This window comes from Rissa tridactyla, chromosome 3, assembly GCF_028500815.1.
Source record: "Rissa tridactyla isolate bRisTri1 chromosome 3, bRisTri1.patW.cur.20221130, whole genome shotgun sequence".
Classification (NCBI taxonomy): domain Eukaryota; kingdom Metazoa; phylum Chordata; class Aves; order Charadriiformes; family Laridae; genus Rissa; species Rissa tridactyla.
Window position 1 is genome coordinate 119,117,529 of NC_071468.1, and position 14,972 is coordinate 119,132,500.

Here is a 14,972-nt window from a genome sequence, read left to right on the forward strand (position 1 = left end):
TAGTGCTTTGGCCTTCCAGGGGCGTTCTTCATGTGCATATGGAATCTATTACACATGATTTGTAGATTCTTTGTAGATTTAAAAAACAGTGAAGAATGGGATTTCACAACATGGGAACTATGAATTAAACTATGAACTAAACTAAACCACCCTAAACATTTGAAAACTGTTTGTCTTCCTAAAAAAGGAAATACAGAAATAGTTTGTAAACAGTGCAGGCTGTGGGGGTTTTAACTAAAGAAAATGAGATATTCAGCTGCTAAACTTTGAGGTTTGGGGCTTCTGCAAAACCTCATAATGACTGTGATCAGCTTGTCCTGTTTGTGACCACTGAGGAATCTTAGACATTGGAGTCATGTGGTTCCATCATAACATTCAGGAAGGAGGGTTCAGAGAACACCCCCGCTTTTCCAGGCTGCTGTTTTAGTTGCCAGGGCAGAAAGACGTGCTGTTGGAAGGTCTTGTGGTAAACCGCTGGTCAGGAAGGTGAGCTCTACAGAGCCTTGAAAGCTGAGACTAATGGACTTTCTCCTTGATACAGATACGAGGGATCTCAAAGGGGGAGGATGTGGATGTCATGCAATAGCTTTCAAAGAGCATTCTTTAAAACACTAATCTCCTGGTCTGCTTTGGTAATTTGGTTTTAGCAGTTTCCTTCGTCATGGACTTTCCTCTTAGCCCCTTTGTCCTCTTTGTTTCTCCTCCAATTCTCTGCCAATCCTAAACTACTTTCCTTTGTATTTCAGAGGCTTTCCTGAAGATATGGGACATTCCTTGTTTCAGTCTTCTCTTCCGAGATCTTCATATGCTGTGTAGTTGTTAACAACAGTGTCCTCCTCAAAGGACCTCGATGCCTCGGGTGAATACAGTAAGGTGAAAAATAACATTCTTTTTTGTTCAATATCTGCGGTGACAAAGATTTTAAAAAATACTTGCCCAGCAATTTTGAGATGCCCTCCACAGATCCTTTTTCTGTCTTGGAATTTGGTCTCACCATGTGCTTGGGAATTGGAGTGTAGGGGATCTAATTAGCTGATGCCCAAAAGAAGCTATATGTCTGTGTATAGGGACCCAGCACAGGGTAAGAGGCCATGGGATAGGATGCTTATAAATGCTGTAGATTTAGACCTGGATCATTGCTTGGTCCCTTCTAACCCCTTCTTGTGGCTTATGCATTTTGCTGTTGGTGGGTTTTGCTTTTTTGTTACGGTTGTAAGTCTACTTGAGGATGCTGGGATCTGTGTTTAAGGCCTGTTATTTGTGATGCTGCTTGGCGTAGATATTCTGTGGTCCCTTCTGATTTATATCTATTATGTCATTGAGTCCAATCTCCTCCTGTCAGAAGTTGTGACTTGGGAAGAGCTATTCTTCCACCATCGTGGAGAGATGTGTAGCCCTGACCAAATGAACCATGTACTTATAAAGGCTACAGGGAACCCAGCAAAGTAAAAATTGCTTGTATTCATCAGAGTTATGCCTTCTGATGTTCTGATTGTCTAGGAGGACGTAGACCTGGAGCCTGGATAAAAGCAGCCCTTTCTTGTAAAGTCAAGGGCCCTACTTGGACACCGGGTACCCAGAATTTCCTTTTGTAAGTCCCCTTGCATGCTCAGTATTTGCTGTGCTGTCCTTGTTGCTCTGTAATGACTCTGAGGCACATCTGGAATTAGCAATGTTCATGTCTTCTTAATATTTCTGTGCCACTTATCTCCTGCTTGGTGTTTTCCTATTTCTCAAATGCATTTTTAGTATCTTTCTACTGATCAGAAATCAAATTACTTTCTGAGATTTGCACTGAAAAAAAACCTTTTCTGAATTTTCACTGTTACAGACCTGTTCTGATGAACTAGGTGCCTGCTTATTCTATATATGCTACGCACAGGTGCAGAATTAACTGGGATGGGAGCCAGGCTAAAGTAATCCCTGTCCAATTCTTATGTGACATCATGCTTTTTCCTCACTCACCCCCTTTTTGGGGAGCTTCATCCAGCCAGCCCCAGTAATTTTGGAGTGTCTGACTCACAATAAAACATACATACAATAAAGCATGGGGGTGAACAGACAGTCTGATCAGAATAGCGTGAAAAGCAGCGTGGAGATGGTCGGTACAGTTCAAAGTGTAGATGCAAGGGCCACATTATTACAGCTACAAAAAACCACAGTAATTCCCCAGTTTGATCATCCTGACAACTGCCCCGTGTAGATAAAGATCTTTACTCCTGAATGGAATCCAGTTTGTAACAGATGAAAATCCTGAAAAGCCATGTCAGAGAAACACAGGTTGGAATTAGATGGCTCTTTCAGTTGGAAAACTGATGATGTTGAAGTTCCATTTTCATTTTTTAACCCAGAACACACAGAACTGTAACCAGAATTATTCCTTTAGAGTCAGTGGAAACTGTGAGATTCTATATATCGGCCTTCCAGTATCTGAAGGGGGCCTACAAGAAAGCTGGAGAGGCACATTTTACAACGGCATGTAGTGATAGGACGAGGGGTAACAGGTTCAAACTGAAGGAGGGTAGATTTAGATTGGATATTAGGAAGAAATTCTTACTGTGAGGGTGGTGAGGCACCGGAACAGGTTGCCCAGAGAAGCTGTGGATGCCCCATCCGTGGAGGTGTCCAAGGCCAGGCTGGATGGGGCTTTGAGCAGCCTGGTCTAGTGGGAGGTGACCCTGCCCATGGCAGGGGGGTTGGAACTGGATGATCTTTAAGGTCCCTTCCAACCCGAACCATTCTATGATTCCATGATTCATATACACAGTAGTTTATGAGGAAAGAGTATTTTTCACCTATTTTAGGTACGCTTGTCAGAAGTAGTTGTAGCTCTCGCACAGGCTTTTGAATTTGTCATCTCACATCACGGAGGCACAGAGCAATACATAGATTTTCTTACTGAAAACACGGATTAGGACAGCAGATTATACATTGTGTTGCGCAGTGAAACTCGAGCTACCTGTCGGTGGCCCGCTGGAGACCTGCCGCTTCTGCCGGTGCCTGGGGGCACCACCGGCGGGTCCCGCTGCCCGGTTCCGCCGCCTGCCCGGCGCCCGGGACCGCCCCAGCACGCTTGCACAACACCCCGGCCCGCCCCCGCCCCAGCTCAGCGGGAACAGTCGGACGGGGATGGGGGGGAACCGGTGGCAAGACCCCCGGGGAAGTGCTCCCCCGGGCACCACCGGGCGGGGACCCCGCTAGGGCGAGCCCTGCCCGGGGGAGGGCAGCAGCCCCTCCGCACGGCAGGGAGCGGGATGCGGACGGGCGGCCCCGGTCGCCCCTCAGCCGCCGCGGGCTCCGGGCGGGCGGCCCCTCCCCGGCCTCCCCGCCCCTGCCCCGCATTGGCTGCGGGCGGCTGACGGGCAGCGGGGGCGGCCCCTGCCAGCCGGCGGCGGAGGGGAATGCCCGCACTGGGGGTCCGGCCGCGCCGAGCCCAGCCGCGCCGAGGGGTGCCGAGCCCAGCCGCGCCGCGCCAGTGCCGCCATGGGGGTGGAGATCGAGACCATCTCTCCGGGAGACGGTACGGCACCGTGGGAGGAGCAGCCCTGCGGTACCGGGGGGCGGGGGTGCCCGGGTCCCACCGGCGACCCGAGCCGGCGGGTGTCGCACGGAGCTCCGAGGCTGGGGGGAGCCGCCGTCCCGGCCACCGAGCAGAGGAGGGAGCGCGGGGTCCCGCTGCGGGGAGGCGGCGGGGGGCGGGAGGGAAGGCGCCGCCGCCTCCGCACCCCCAGCCCTGGTGCGGGAGAGGGGGAGCGGGGCGAGGCGGCCGCCCGGCGTCCCGGTGGCGGCGGGGGAAGCCGGCGGCTCCCCGGGCGGCAGCGCCGCGGCTGCCGGCGGAGGCAGGGGCGGCCAGGGGGGCTAGGGATTTTTCTCTGGCATCCGCTGACAGCTGCATAAACCGGCCGGGCGGTCGGCGGGGAGAGCGCCCTGCCGAAAACTTTCCCCGGTTCCTCGCCCAGCCTCGCCGGGGGCCACCGGACATTTGTGTCAGCATCCCTGCCGGCGGCCCGCCTGCATCCTCCCGGTTAAACCTGTGATGCTGGCGAGGGCTGAGGTGCAGCCCGGGTGGCGATAACCTCTGCCTGGCGCAGGTTCTCCTTTCCAGAGCCAATTCGTGGCGTTCTGCTCTTCTGTGGCGTTGTAATATCATTTCATAAGATTTTTGGGGTTTGGGTTTTTTTGGGTTTTTTTAAAAGGACGTCATTTTTAACATACAGCCATGTGTATGTATATAATAGGCCAGATTCATCCTTGGCTGATACACAACCATAAAGCATTTGTTTGAGTCGATCTCAGCTTAACTTTCTTGGCCCAGTATCTTTTCTTTCTTTGTGTATGCTTTTAAATTGGCTTTTCCCTCTGTGCTGTTTAGCTCTGGGGATCAAATTCTTCTCTTGGTTGCACAGATGTAAAAGCAGAATACTTATGTGGGTATAAGTAATGTTGCTGGGTTGAGAGTGGAAAGAAGGGTGGAACTCAACCTCATAATAGTACTTTCTAGCTATTGAATATATCAAGGCTGTCTTTGTAAGCAATATGCTATTCCAAATAAGGTTATATGGATTAGTTCTTTTGGTTGCAAGTCTTAATCAAAATCAGCTGACTTTAAACACTGTCTTAAAACCACAGCTAGTCAGTGGTCTTGAGAATCTCTGCTTTTAATTCAGCTTTGATGTGGATTTACGTAGCTTTATTGACTTTGCTGGTGTTATACTCACACAGCAGAATATGTGTTAGAAAGGTCTGATACTCCTTTTCTCAGATCTCTGTGTCATAGTGCATCATTTGAATAATACCTATTTTACCAAGGGTAGGATTCATATTGCATAACTTTTCTCAGGTTAGGTGGCTAGTCTAAAGCAGTCTTCTAGGTTTTTTTCTGTAGTCATCTCCAGAGAATAATTCATCTCTCCTCTCTCTGGATAGGCTGGGTTTCTCTCAAAGCACTGCTAATTCTCTACTGTCAATAGGGGAAGCCCGGGAGACTGCATATGACAGTTGTCCATGGTTTAGATGGCTAAAGTTAAACGAGATGAAACTCACTTTGGGGTTACAGTGGTGCCCTGACTGCATACCTATTGTACTGCGCTCTGTGCAACCCACAGCTAGAGATATTGCAGCCAAATACAAGCTGATGAACAAGGCTGTTCAGATGATGCGTGGAAGCACCATCTTCTTGATTTCATGTTATAAATCTTGCTTCATCATATTAGCATGTCCTCTTGCCATTTACTACTCGTGGTGGTTTTGGCATCTAAGTACATAGCTTATGTGTTACTTGATGTTTTATACCCGGCGATGCACCCTGTAATGCATAAATTATCATGTTAATTCAGACTAAAGAGGCCAGAAAGCCAACTAAGATATGAGCCTCAGTTTCTATCTGAATCCTCGGTTTCTAGCTTTCTGACAAGGATGTTCCTTAATAACTGGTCTCATTCATATTTTTAAGTTCTTCTGAGCCTGGGCCCTCCTTGGCCAACCTTATTTGAGAAATCAAGGTTAGCTGTTTTAATACGCCGTTGGCATCTAATTGAACCTGGAAAATCTTTCCCTAGCTTTTAGTGCCTTTGGCAGTACCTAGAACAGGTAAAATGGAAATGGTAATTTTGTTTTTCTGTGGCAAGAAAACAACTCAAGCTTTCCTTTCAGAATGAAAATTTTTAGGAGGCTCTTATGAGAACTCAGTGTATTGCTGCTTTACTGTTGCCCAATGCTACAAAACTAAACTGCCTTTGTGTGTGAAAATTTGTTTTTCAAACCCTCCCCAGCTCATTAGAGCTGTCTTGAGTGAAAGGCATTAGAAATGTGAATACAAATGGAATTTTTTCACAATGTCAAACTAAGACTTTATTTGAAAAATTACAACAAAAGCATTCTGGGAATTTTAAGGTTATAATCCATGTAGTTTTGACAGTCCGTTTGCATTTACAGAATGTAAATCCATATACAATGCCCACATATATAGGGAAAATTACATAAGGAAAATATTATCTGGTCTAAAAACTAAATAGGAGCTGAGGTGGGACCTTCTACCCTAAACCACACTCATTGCTGCCTTGCAGATTAGTGATTTTATAAAGCATAGTCAATACAAATCTCAATCTGGCATTTTCCTCTTAAAAGATAAACCTGCCTAGCCACACAGATTAATCAGAGAAAATAAAAGAATAACCTTTTATAATTTTAACAGGACGGACATTTCCAAAGAAGGGTCAGACGTGTGTGGTGCACTACACAGGTAAGGCATGTTCTGAGTATTCTCTTGATACCAACTGCCTTGTGTTCAAGAGTGATTTGCCATTTCAAATAAGTTTGTTGTATTTTTTGCTTTGTTCTGTCACTCGTAATCCATTTTGTTATATTGTAATCCCAAATATTTTACTTTGAGCTAGCAGTTCTAGCTACAGTATCTAGATGTGCAGGCTAGTAGATGCCAAGTGTAGCATTCAATGGTGAGAGGTTAACAGATGAAGCTGTGACCTGATTCTTTAAGCCATTATCCTAGCTAGTGAAATCAACCATGAAACAGTGAAAATGCTGGGTTCATATTTTTCCAGACTCTGATCTTGATACAGATAATTAATGACTGTATATATCTTAAAAGCATGTGTCTATGTACTGGCAGTAAAATTCATTCCAGATTGAAGAGATCAATACAAGGTCTATTTAACACCTGCTTTATGGACTCGTGTGAATCTTAACTGGTGAGTTACTTAATGGAGCTGTTTATGCTGCACCTTTGCGCAGAGGGAAAATGTCCTTTAAATCAGTTTGTAACATTATGTTTTGTATACAGTTATGTAAATTGTCAAAAGCATGCAAAAACCTCTGCAGTCCGAGTCCCCAGCTGGGAAGTTCACATCAAGAGCTAGCATTTTATGTGTCTTTTCCTTAAGAAGGCAAAACGTAGGTGATGTGGGGATTGACAGCTACTGATCTGGGCCTAGACCTGTGAGGTAATGTTTTCCTCTGGCGTTCAGTATTACAGGAAATTTCTCACTGGTAACTGTTGCTTTTTTTCAGTTTTGTACTCGCTTCTGTAGTTTACAGCTGGAGCAAGGTGGGAACATTTTCCAGTAAATATAACTAATGAAGTAAACCTATTTCTGTTTTCAAGAAGCTTTTTGATAGAGTTTAAATAATACCAATATTCGGAAGGTTATACAGGAGTTAGAGCACTGGCTTGGGATATAGGATGTCTGGGTTTAACCTCCTATACATTTGTACGTTCAGAGGATTTTGATCGGATGAGGATTTCTAGTTTGAATTAAAAGTTAAACACATGGGTCTCCCATGCCAGTCTCAGCTCTTACAGACGCTCCTCTGTAACTTAGATCTGAAAATAGATGTTTTCAAACTATTTTTGTGAAGATGCTGAAAGATATGTTTCTGTTCCGGTACAAACTTCAAAAGTTTTTATGAAATAAGATTGTCACCTCCCACCCCCGGTTAGTTTGAGATAAATTTAAATGTCAGAACTGAAATAGGCAGAAAAATTTGAGGCTGGTGGCTCCCACAAAGCACAATTTTGCTGGATAATTTCAGAGAGAGTGTGAATGGTAAATGTGGGAAGATAACAAGATGCTGCATACTCTTACTGATATTAGATACCATCTTAGATGAGGCTATCATAAGCTGGCTTTGACATAGAAGACTTTATGAAAACTCATTAAATCAATCATCTCCAGCGTAAACTGTGCTTCCTCCATATATCTCGCCATTGGTGCTATGCAACCTCTCTAACTTCCAGATTAGAACAGGTCTCAGAAAAAAAGCCCATCGTCTCGTTTCCAGTGCTGTTGCAATGTTGAAGCAGTCTTTGGTGGTAATATTTTTAAAGGAAGCCCATGGTTAGGGGATAAAGTGTTTTGTTCGAGTGGTCTGTAAAGCATGTGGGGAAGATAACATATGAATGTCAAGTTTTAATTTAAAACTGTTTTATCTGAATACAATATAACTCCTTTGTATACTGATGCAATTCCGGATATGCCTGGGATTCATCTTGAAATGGTCTCTGTCTTATTTACATGATCTCATTAGACCTTGCTGTACTCAATGCTACGAGTCCTGCTTTAGGAAGCGGGTAACTAAGTTACAGAGATGTCCACAGAGATAACCAGAACGTCTGCCTTGTAATCTAAAATGAGAGTTAGGAAAAATTAAGACGCCTAGGTGCAAGGAAATGATCCAGAAATCCTGCTTTCTAGAGCTGCTTAACATCGGGACCATGTAAAGCTCACAAGTTGTCTCCATGTTCAGCCTATGTGTCAGGAGCTAGGCACAGATACCTGTAGGGAGGCATTGTGGTCTGGGAAGTGAGGCAACCATGCACTGACTGGACCCCACCGAGATCTAGAGATCGTTTGGATCCCAAGAGGAACCTGACCTCACTGGAGTGCTCTGAGCACAGCTTTGAATCCAGTGTCAAGCGTAGCAGAGACGGCCGCGTTCAGTCAAAAACACGGCCTGTGGGAGCCGACTTTATGTATAATGACTGAACAGTTGTTTTGGACATGGCAAACCTACGCTCCATTGCCTTTTACAACAGAAGAGGGTCGTAGCTCTGTTTGCCACATCCTTAACTGCAACCATTACATTCTTGGGGTGGAAGAAGCTGAAATTTCCTGCTCCCTCCAGTTTAGCTTGGGACATTCAGCAGTGAAGAATGCAAGAGCCATGGGCAAGAGAAGGAGCAGGCAAGAGGGTGAGTACTTAGTTCAGGCACTCATGCAGGAGTATTGATGGAGTTGTATTCCAGTCCCTGTCTTCAGGGATTAATTTTATACTTTTTTTTTTTCTTTAATCCAGTGGTTTTCCCATATGGTGGTGCGTAGTCTTGACAGCTTGGTAGGCCATGGAACTTCTTGCAGTGGCCCTTCTGCTCTCATGCCAATGCACACACTGTGTGGCGATAACAGCTCCTTGGCACAAACATGGTTGGTTCCGTGATTTCCTGAAGAGCTAGGGGTTTTGTGCATGCATAGAAAAATCATTACCTGTCCACTAATTATTCATGTCTCAAGAGTTTTCAGCAAGGAGGAGGAGGAGACTAGAAGGGGCTGCCAGAGGAAGTTAGGAATTTTTAAGGAGACTCAAACGAGGAGTTGGCTGCGGGCTCTGTTTTGTCTTACTTCTTCATCTTGCCCTCTCTCTCCACGAGTCTCACAGATGTGCATTTACAATGTGATGGGGAGTGATGGCAGAGAGCGTGGACAGGAGGGGACTGCTGGGACTACAGGAGTAAGAGGCCTGTAGCTTGCTTTAAAGCATCTTTGGGAAAAAGGTTTTTAGGAGCAAGCTGTTTGCATGAGTTATCCTGGCAGTCCATGCAGAAGAAGTACAGAGAGGACCAAGGGCTGGTACCCTAGATATTTGTCAGAACTTTATAGAGTCCTTTCTGCTCATCCTCCAGAATCTTATGATTCATGCATCACCAAGGTAGGGATTTGGCAGGGTAGTTTTCTAGTCTGACGACCCTACGTGTTCCAGAGAAGTGGGAGGTGAGAACTGGAATCTCCTCAAGATGAAGGAGAGCTGTGATTGAGTTTTACACTTCTGCTGTCAGAGCTCCAGCTATTAGGCTGTTACAAGTGGCAGTTTTGCCTCTTTCTCTCCTTGTTCAACTAAATGCATAATCTCAGGAGCAGACTTTGTGGTCTGATCCTCAAATGTGTTGTGATGCTTTAATGGCCAGACCTAAGTTCCAGTGGCAGCAGGAGTTAAGGTGCAAGCTCACTAGGGAACGGCTTAGAACGTTCTCGTGGTTTAAGCAAATAATTTTTTTTTTTTCTTTTTTTTTCTCCTAAGGAGTAGTTCTTGGCTGCTTTACGATTAGAGCAGGATTTTTGGATTACCCTTCAGAAGTACCTAATTGCCCTTTCTGACTACATAAGATGCCTTAGTGCCTAACTTTGGTACTGTAAATAACCTGCTAATTTTTCAGCTTTGCACAGCCTGAGTTAAGTACACAAACAGATGTTCAAGATCATTGCAGAAGATTAGATAGGAGGACTGTGATAGAACATGAAACCAAATCCCAATCTTAGTATATCATGGAAGAATGTGGTCAGATTCCCGTATGTTTTATCTTTGTTAAGAAATATAACAAATATAGTAATTTCTTCTTCTCGTCCAGCTTCTATGTTGTGTCTCAGAAGTTAACTGACTCAATAATAAAGTAATGGGACAAATAGATAAGGTAGTGCATTGGCACCAAAATGCATTTCCAGCAGCAATGGTTTATGTCATGTTTTTGTCAGAGATTTCATTGAGCAAGCTTCTGAAAGCCTTTGGCAATCTGCTTACTCCTTCTGTTTTCCATCTGCAAAATGATAGTTGTAGTTTGTCTGCCTCGTGTAGATAGATTGCAGGCAGTGGGGGATATGAACTGCCTCCTTCTTCATGCCTAACGTAATGGCGTCCTAATCTTGATTGGGTCTTCAGGTTACGTTGTAATACTGACAGTAATACAAGTAAACAAATTACAGTGTCATTAGTCCTGGAGTGTATCGAGAGAATTGAGGCATTTTCTGCAGTTTTGTTTCCTGCGATTTAAATTTGTTGACTCTGGGAATTAGCAGTGCAGAATTTTCAAAGATCTATGAAAGTGATACAGAGCGTGACTTTCAGTTAAAATGCCCCTAAACAAATCCTTTGCTGAGGTTGTGAATGCTCTGTCTAGAGAGTGTGGGTTAAAACCTGCACTCTGGAAAGCTGAGTCCCATTCCTGGCCCTCCTGCTGGATGATGGTGTGCCCTCAAACAAATTTTGTGTACGCTGGTCCCAAATCTGCTCTTAATGAGAAGGCAGCTTTTTTTCCAAGTTATTTGCAGCTGAAATTCTCTTGTGTTGTACCATGTAGCTTGTCGCGGAGCTGGATTCTTGACTTCTTCATCCTGTAAATCTGTGATAATAATACAATTACCTTTTTTAAGGAACTGATGATGTTCAGTATTTGTAGTGTGCTGGGACAGACTTGTTTGAGTGAGACTATGAAGGCACATTAAATCATTAATTACTTATTAAACTGGACTTCTATAGGAGAAGATTTTCCGTAGACTTTTTAGGCAAGGGTAATGCCCACAAAATTGCACCAAATATGGATAGGATAGGATAGGATAGGATAATTTCACTTGGAAGGGACCTACAGTGGTCATCTCACCCATCTGCCTGACCACCTCAGGGCTGACCAAAAGTTAAAGCATGTTGTTAAGGGTGTTGCCCAAATGCCTCTTAAACACTGACAGGCTTGAGGCATCGACCACCTCTCCAGGAAGCCTGTTCAGTGTTTCACCACCCGCTTGGTAAAGAAATGCTTCCTGATGTCCAGTCTTGAACCTCCCCTGATGCAGCTTTGAACCATTCCCCCATGTCCTGTCACTGGATCCCAGGGAGAAGAGCTCAGCACCTCCCTATCCGCTTCAGTATTTCAATACTAAGAAGTTGATTTTTAATTTATTTTTTTTTAAATGCTTTAAGTGAAATTCCCTATTGAAATAAATGAATACTGCTCCATTTATTTCAGCTGAGCTGTACAAATTCATTCCGTTTTAGGAAGCAGGCCTTTATTTAAAGCAGAACAAATGATTAATCTGAGGACAAACTTGTATCATCTTCTTCTCCTGTATATTACCAAAATTACTTTATATTATTTCTTTAGCTTTGGCAGCAGTGTAATGGTGAGAGTTATGGTGGTGTCTGTGAAGTTGAAAGCTTTTTTTTTTTTACATTTTTTTATAACAAAAGCATACTGCATAGATGCAGATTAACAGCAATTTATAGAATATGCTTGATTTATCATTATTTAAAAAAGGCATTTTCCATTTAACACAATGCAAATATAATGCAATTCCCTTGAAATAACTCTTGCCAAAAAGAGAACAGATCTGCCTATTTTTCTTGGATCAAAATCAACTGAGTCTTAAGCGTATGCAGTAATAGCCAGAGGTTTGTCTATACTGACATACTCCCCAAAAGACTAATGTAAATTCAGAATAATTTTGCAGATTGTCATATATTTATCTATGAGCCTCAGTATCTGCACGACTGGATGTACGTTAGCTTTGTGTGAAAGCAGTTTGTGCCAGGTGAGTACAGGAATATGGTATTTCTCTGGTCCCACTTTCAGAAACATCTATACCATTTCAGTGGGAGCTGGGCATGTGTGTCTGAGAGGAAAATTGAACTAACTAAGGAATTTAATCAAAATTCTTTGTCTCCAGGAAACTGTCTAGCTGAGTTTGGAAGAGGATAGTGAACACTGCAATTAGAATTATCATTAATAAGAATTTTATTGTAACAGACATTATAATTGAGTCTTGAATCATAGCCAGCTAAATCTTGCTTACCTAGAAAGAACTTAATTGTTTTATGGAGCATGTTCCCAAGATACGTTATACCAGGAGAGTGTGATGTCTGTCCATCTTTTGGGGCCTGACAATTTTCTGTATTATTTTACTTAAAGTAATCGCTTCAAATTGCCCTGGTTTGAAAGGATGAAAGCCTTTTACTTCTCCAGAGGTCTTGGTGGCAGCTAAGCACTGACAAGCATCCTTTTTCTTTGGTGAATCATAACTGCAAAAAGTAGTTTTAATTCTCAGTGAATAACGTTGTATTTTGTTGCCCCTCAGAAACGATTTGCAAGTCTTAAAATTCTCACAATAAATAAGCAAACATGAGATTTTTACTCCTTTTAATGTAGATTGGTTACCTCTGGAAACATTTTAGCGACTTCAGCCTGATGGCGATCACAGTCCAGAAGCCAAAAAGATTTCTCCTATGCATTTTGCTGCCAGCTTAGTGACGGATTTCAGGTATATCACTTGCTCTTTCATTTTTTGAATTTGACAGGAAAGGGGGCTGTGCCTCTCAAAATTATCATGAAATTAATGTTTGTGAGGACCGTGAGACTCGCTGTAAGAAGAGGTTACTGATGTGAAAAAATAATTTGATGAATAAAAAAGGTTCAGAGATTTGTAAGAAAAAACGTAGCAGCTTCAGCGGCCGAATTAGTGAGTCTAAATTGAAAATACCAGATTGTTGCCTGATGGAAAAGGATCAGCGTAATAAACTGTAGCCTCAAGTTTCCCAGTTGCTCCTCCTTTGCACTGAAAGCTGCGTTGCTGTGTACTGTGCCCATCGGTTTTACTGAAATTACCTGTGGTATTAGATGCTATTTAATGTGGGTAAGTGAAACAGAAAGGAGTTTGAATTATCCAACAGCGTTCTTATTGGCAATCTCAGCTGAGAAGTGATGGTTTGACAAAGAATTGGAAGTCTCTCCCCTTAAAAGTGATCCCTGTGGCATTGAGGTGTTATTTGGACAGCTAATATGCTTTGTGCAAAGAAAGGGAAGACTTCAGGGTTGCCGGTCTTATATTCATTTAGGAAAAAGACAGGATGAGGTTTTTTTCTTGCAGAGTAAAGAAGATTATAAAGAGATTTCTTCAAGATAACGTACACGGCCACTTTCTTCTTTGACAGAGACTTCTCTGTCAGCATGAAACATGCTGAATGATTTGGTGACTGCTAGCTTCGATTTTGGAGCACCTGCTAACCTCTACAGGATTTCCTTTCATGGAGGGATTGTAGCATCATGCTCCCTTCCTATTGTGCATAGAAATGAAGCTGCTAGCAAATAATTAAACCACCTACTCCTACCTCACAAAAACCTTGAAGAAGTGGATTTCAAGATATTAAAAAAAAAAAAAAAAAAAGTTCACAAAGCAGATTATCTAAAGACCCAGAGAACTAATAGCCTCCGTTCATCAAGTTTTTAAAAGCTCAGAACTGGTCCAAAATACTGCCATCTTTTAATAAATTAGATTCTCATTTTCAAACAAAATATTTTTGCTGGGTTCTCTTTGCACTTATTTCCAATTATCCCAGTGTGCCACTCTGCCTACTTACAGCTCATACATATAGTTAACGACTATGACCCAAAAGGTTTACATCAATTCTTGATCATTAGAATTCCAGGTCCTCACAAGAATTACATTATTTTCTAATAATTTATGCCCCAAGAAATCAAAGAATTGCTGAAATAACTGTTGGAACTGGGGCTGACTTGTGCAGTGAATAGTATTTGTTAGTGTAAAATGTACAAATAATTACTACATCAGCTAAATGAGAAACTCTATCAGCTGGCACCAGTTATAAGCTTGTCTCCCTTTATTGGCAAAATAGAACTGACATCACTATATTTACCTAATTAAGAAGTCTAAATTGAGAGCTTAGTTACCTCAGGCTACCTAAATAGTTAGCCTTTGGATGCACCTCTTTCTCCATTGATTAGATAAAGAGCTTAATTATGGTTCCTAAGCCAGGCAACTTAGCCAGGCAGGGTTTGCGGAAGGGGTAATATTTTCTTACTTAGACAACATGTGGTGTCATCTCTCTGCAGCGGGTACATGGCAGCCACAGTTCAGGTGTGTGGCATAAGCCGTTGCTGTGTGGCCAGAGATCTCCGCAGGCTTGTGATCCTCAGAGCTCAGTGGGTTGGTCCTAGTGCTGCAGTGATGTGCGTGGGATATCCTGGGGGGACCATTGCCAAGGAGCTCATGCGGTGCCCGTCTTTTGGCGCTGGTAAGCGATTGAACGGGCGGCCTCGGAGGAAACATACTGCTGCGGGAAGCAGCGATTCGGCGCTGGCATGAGTTCTGCTGAGTCTTGCTGAACCAGCGCCAGGGGGCTGCTCGGGGGCTTTATATTGAAAGCGACATCTCTCAGTTGAGATATATTATTTAGCATTAGTTACTCAAGGGCATTGTAAATCTTAATTTTATTTTTTTTTCTCCCAAGACTGTTGGCTGCAGAAGTCCGTACTCCCTTGTACAGCATTCAGTGCGAGGGATCTTAAATGTAACCGTGGTGTCATCAGACAGAGCCAGTGGATCTTTGTAGGTGAGACAGCAGCAGATCCATGCAATCAGGCAGTGTGGGTCTTTATGTCCCATCCAACATCCTGCATC

General features: G+C 43.4%; 1 protein-coding gene across 1 annotated transcript in view; it reads left to right on the forward strand.

The window, feature by feature from the left end:
- Positions 1-3,378: 3,378 nt before the first annotated feature.
- The window catches only part of FKBP1B (FKBP prolyl isomerase 1B), a 46,263-nt gene continuing 34,669 nt past the window's right edge, over positions 3,379-14,972 (forward strand). The window contains exons 1-2 of the mRNA XM_054196110.1: positions 3,379-3,520; positions 6,194-6,241. Coding sequence (XP_054052085.1) covers positions 3,484-3,520; positions 6,194-6,241 — 85 coding nt within the window. The 5' untranslated portion in view covers positions 3,379-3,483. The remainder of the gene's footprint in view (positions 3,521-6,193; positions 6,242-14,972) is intronic.